The sequence below is a fragment of the Geospiza fortis genome, unplaced genomic scaffold (assembly GCF_000277835.1).
Source record: "Geospiza fortis unplaced genomic scaffold, GeoFor_1.0 scaffold4232, whole genome shotgun sequence".
Taxonomy (NCBI): domain Eukaryota; kingdom Metazoa; phylum Chordata; class Aves; order Passeriformes; family Thraupidae; genus Geospiza; species Geospiza fortis.
The window spans coordinates 16046-17866 of record NW_005055103.1 but is presented as its reverse complement, the minus strand read 5'-3'; the positions used below and the strand labels follow the sequence as shown (position 1 = coordinate 17866).

The window sequence follows — 1821 nt, the reverse complement described above, 5'->3', positions numbered from 1 at the left end:
GGGGGGCCCCAATCCCTTGGGGGGTCCCCAAGCCCTTAGGGGGGGATCTCCAACCCCTTGGGGGGGTCCCCGCCCCACAGAGGACCTGCAGCCCCTCGGGGGGTCCCCCCAATGGAAGGGGCTGCAAGAGGGGTCCCCGAACCTTGGGGGTCCCCAATCCTCTGGGGGAGACCCTCAACCCCTGGGGGGGGTCCCGGCGCTGTGCCCCAAGTGGCAGCGGGGGGGTCACGAAGGCCCCAATCCCGCGGGGGAGGGGGAGTTGGGGACACCGAGGTGGCTCTGGTGACAATCAGGGCCAGTTTGGGGGTCACAGGTGCAATTTTTGGGCACCATTTTTGGGTCCTGGGCATCTTTGGGGTCCTGACAATCATTCTGGGCTCCAGGAACCAACTTTGGGCCGTTTTGGGGCCAAAAGCACTTTTGGGGATGTTTAGGGATCCCAAGAATCATTTTTGGGTTCATAAGAACCAACTTGGGCACCAGTTTGGGGTCCTGAGCATCACTGTGGTGTCCCAGGCACCAGTTTGACCATTTTGGGATTCCCAGACACCATTTTAAGGCCACAGACAATATTTTGGGGTCCCAGGCATCATTTTAGGGTCCCAGGCCCTATTTTGAGGTCTCAGAGACCATTTTGGGGTCCCAGACAATATTTTGGGGTCTCAGGCCCTATTTTGGGCTCCAAGGACCAATTTTGAAGTCTCAAACACAATTTTGGGGTCCTAGGAACCATTTTAGGGTCCCAGGCCCTATTTTGAGGTCTCAGAGACCATTTTGGGGTCCCAGGCTCCATTTTAGGATCCCAGACACCATTTTAGGGTGCCAGACAATATTTTGGGGTCCCAGGCCCTATTTTGACCCTCTTTGCATGACCAGACCCAACTCGGGCCCCGTTTTGGGGAGGATTTCGAGGACATTCCAGGGACATTCCAGGGACGTTCCGGGGTTTATCTGGGGGGGCTCTGCGGGGTCTCGGGGGGCTCACCCAGGTTGAGGGTGAGCTTCATGCGCCCCCCGTCCAGCTCGAGGCGCAGGGTGTCGGCCGAGTGGCGCGAGGTGGTGGCCAGGACGAGGCCGAAGGCTCGGGGGGACATGAAGCGCAGGGACACGTCCTCGGCCTCGGTCTGCTCGCCCGGCACCTGCACCTTCAGGTACATGCTGCCGTCATAGCTCAGCACCGCCGCCTCTGCGGGGACAGCGACAGCCCTGTCACCCTCGGCACGGCCACCTCCGGTGTCCCCAGGTGTCCCCAGGGCACCCCTGAGAGCCCCAGCCCAGGGTGGGCATCGCAAATTGTGGGGGACAAGGGACATCGCCACCAGGTGCCACCTGCCAGGGCTGGAGGTGTTTGGGGACCCCCGTGTCTGGGGGAGCCACCCGTGCAGGGGACACCCAGGTGTCCCAGGGGGGCTCAGGTGCTCTCAGGTGGCCTTGGGGACATCCAGGCACCTCGTCCCCAGGTGTGACCCCTCCCCTCCCAGAGGGGACTCAGGTGTCCCAATGCCCCCATTTCCCCTCCTCACCTGGCCCAGGTAGCCCATGTCCCCCCAGTCCCTGCTGTGTCACCTCGGGGTCCTGTGTCACCCTCAGTCCCCCTCAGCCCCCTCCCCAGCTCACCCGGGTGCTCAGGAGGTGCCACCCCCGCTGTCCCCTCTGTCCCCTCTGTCCCTCTATCCCCACTGTCCCCTCTGTCCCCTCTATCCCCTCTATCCCCGCTGTCCCCTCTGTCCCCTCTGTCCCTCTATCCCCACTGTCCCCTCTGTCCCCTCTATCCCCTCTATCCCCGCTGTCCCCTCTGTCCCCTCTGTCCCTCCATCCCCC

General features: G+C 62.7%; 1 protein-coding gene across 1 annotated transcript in view; it reads right to left on the bottom strand.

Moving 5' to 3' along the window:
• LOC115949219 (neurexin-2-like) overlaps nucleotides 1-1821 on the bottom strand; it is a gene marked incomplete at its 3' end in the record, with an annotated part of 5788 nt that overhangs the window by 2649 nt on the left and 1318 nt on the right. Inside the window, exon 2 of the mRNA XM_031065717.1 lies at nucleotides 986-1186. Within this exon, the coding sequence (XP_030921577.1) occupies nucleotides 986-1186 (201 nt within the window). The remainder of the gene's footprint in view (nucleotides 1-985; nucleotides 1187-1821) is intronic.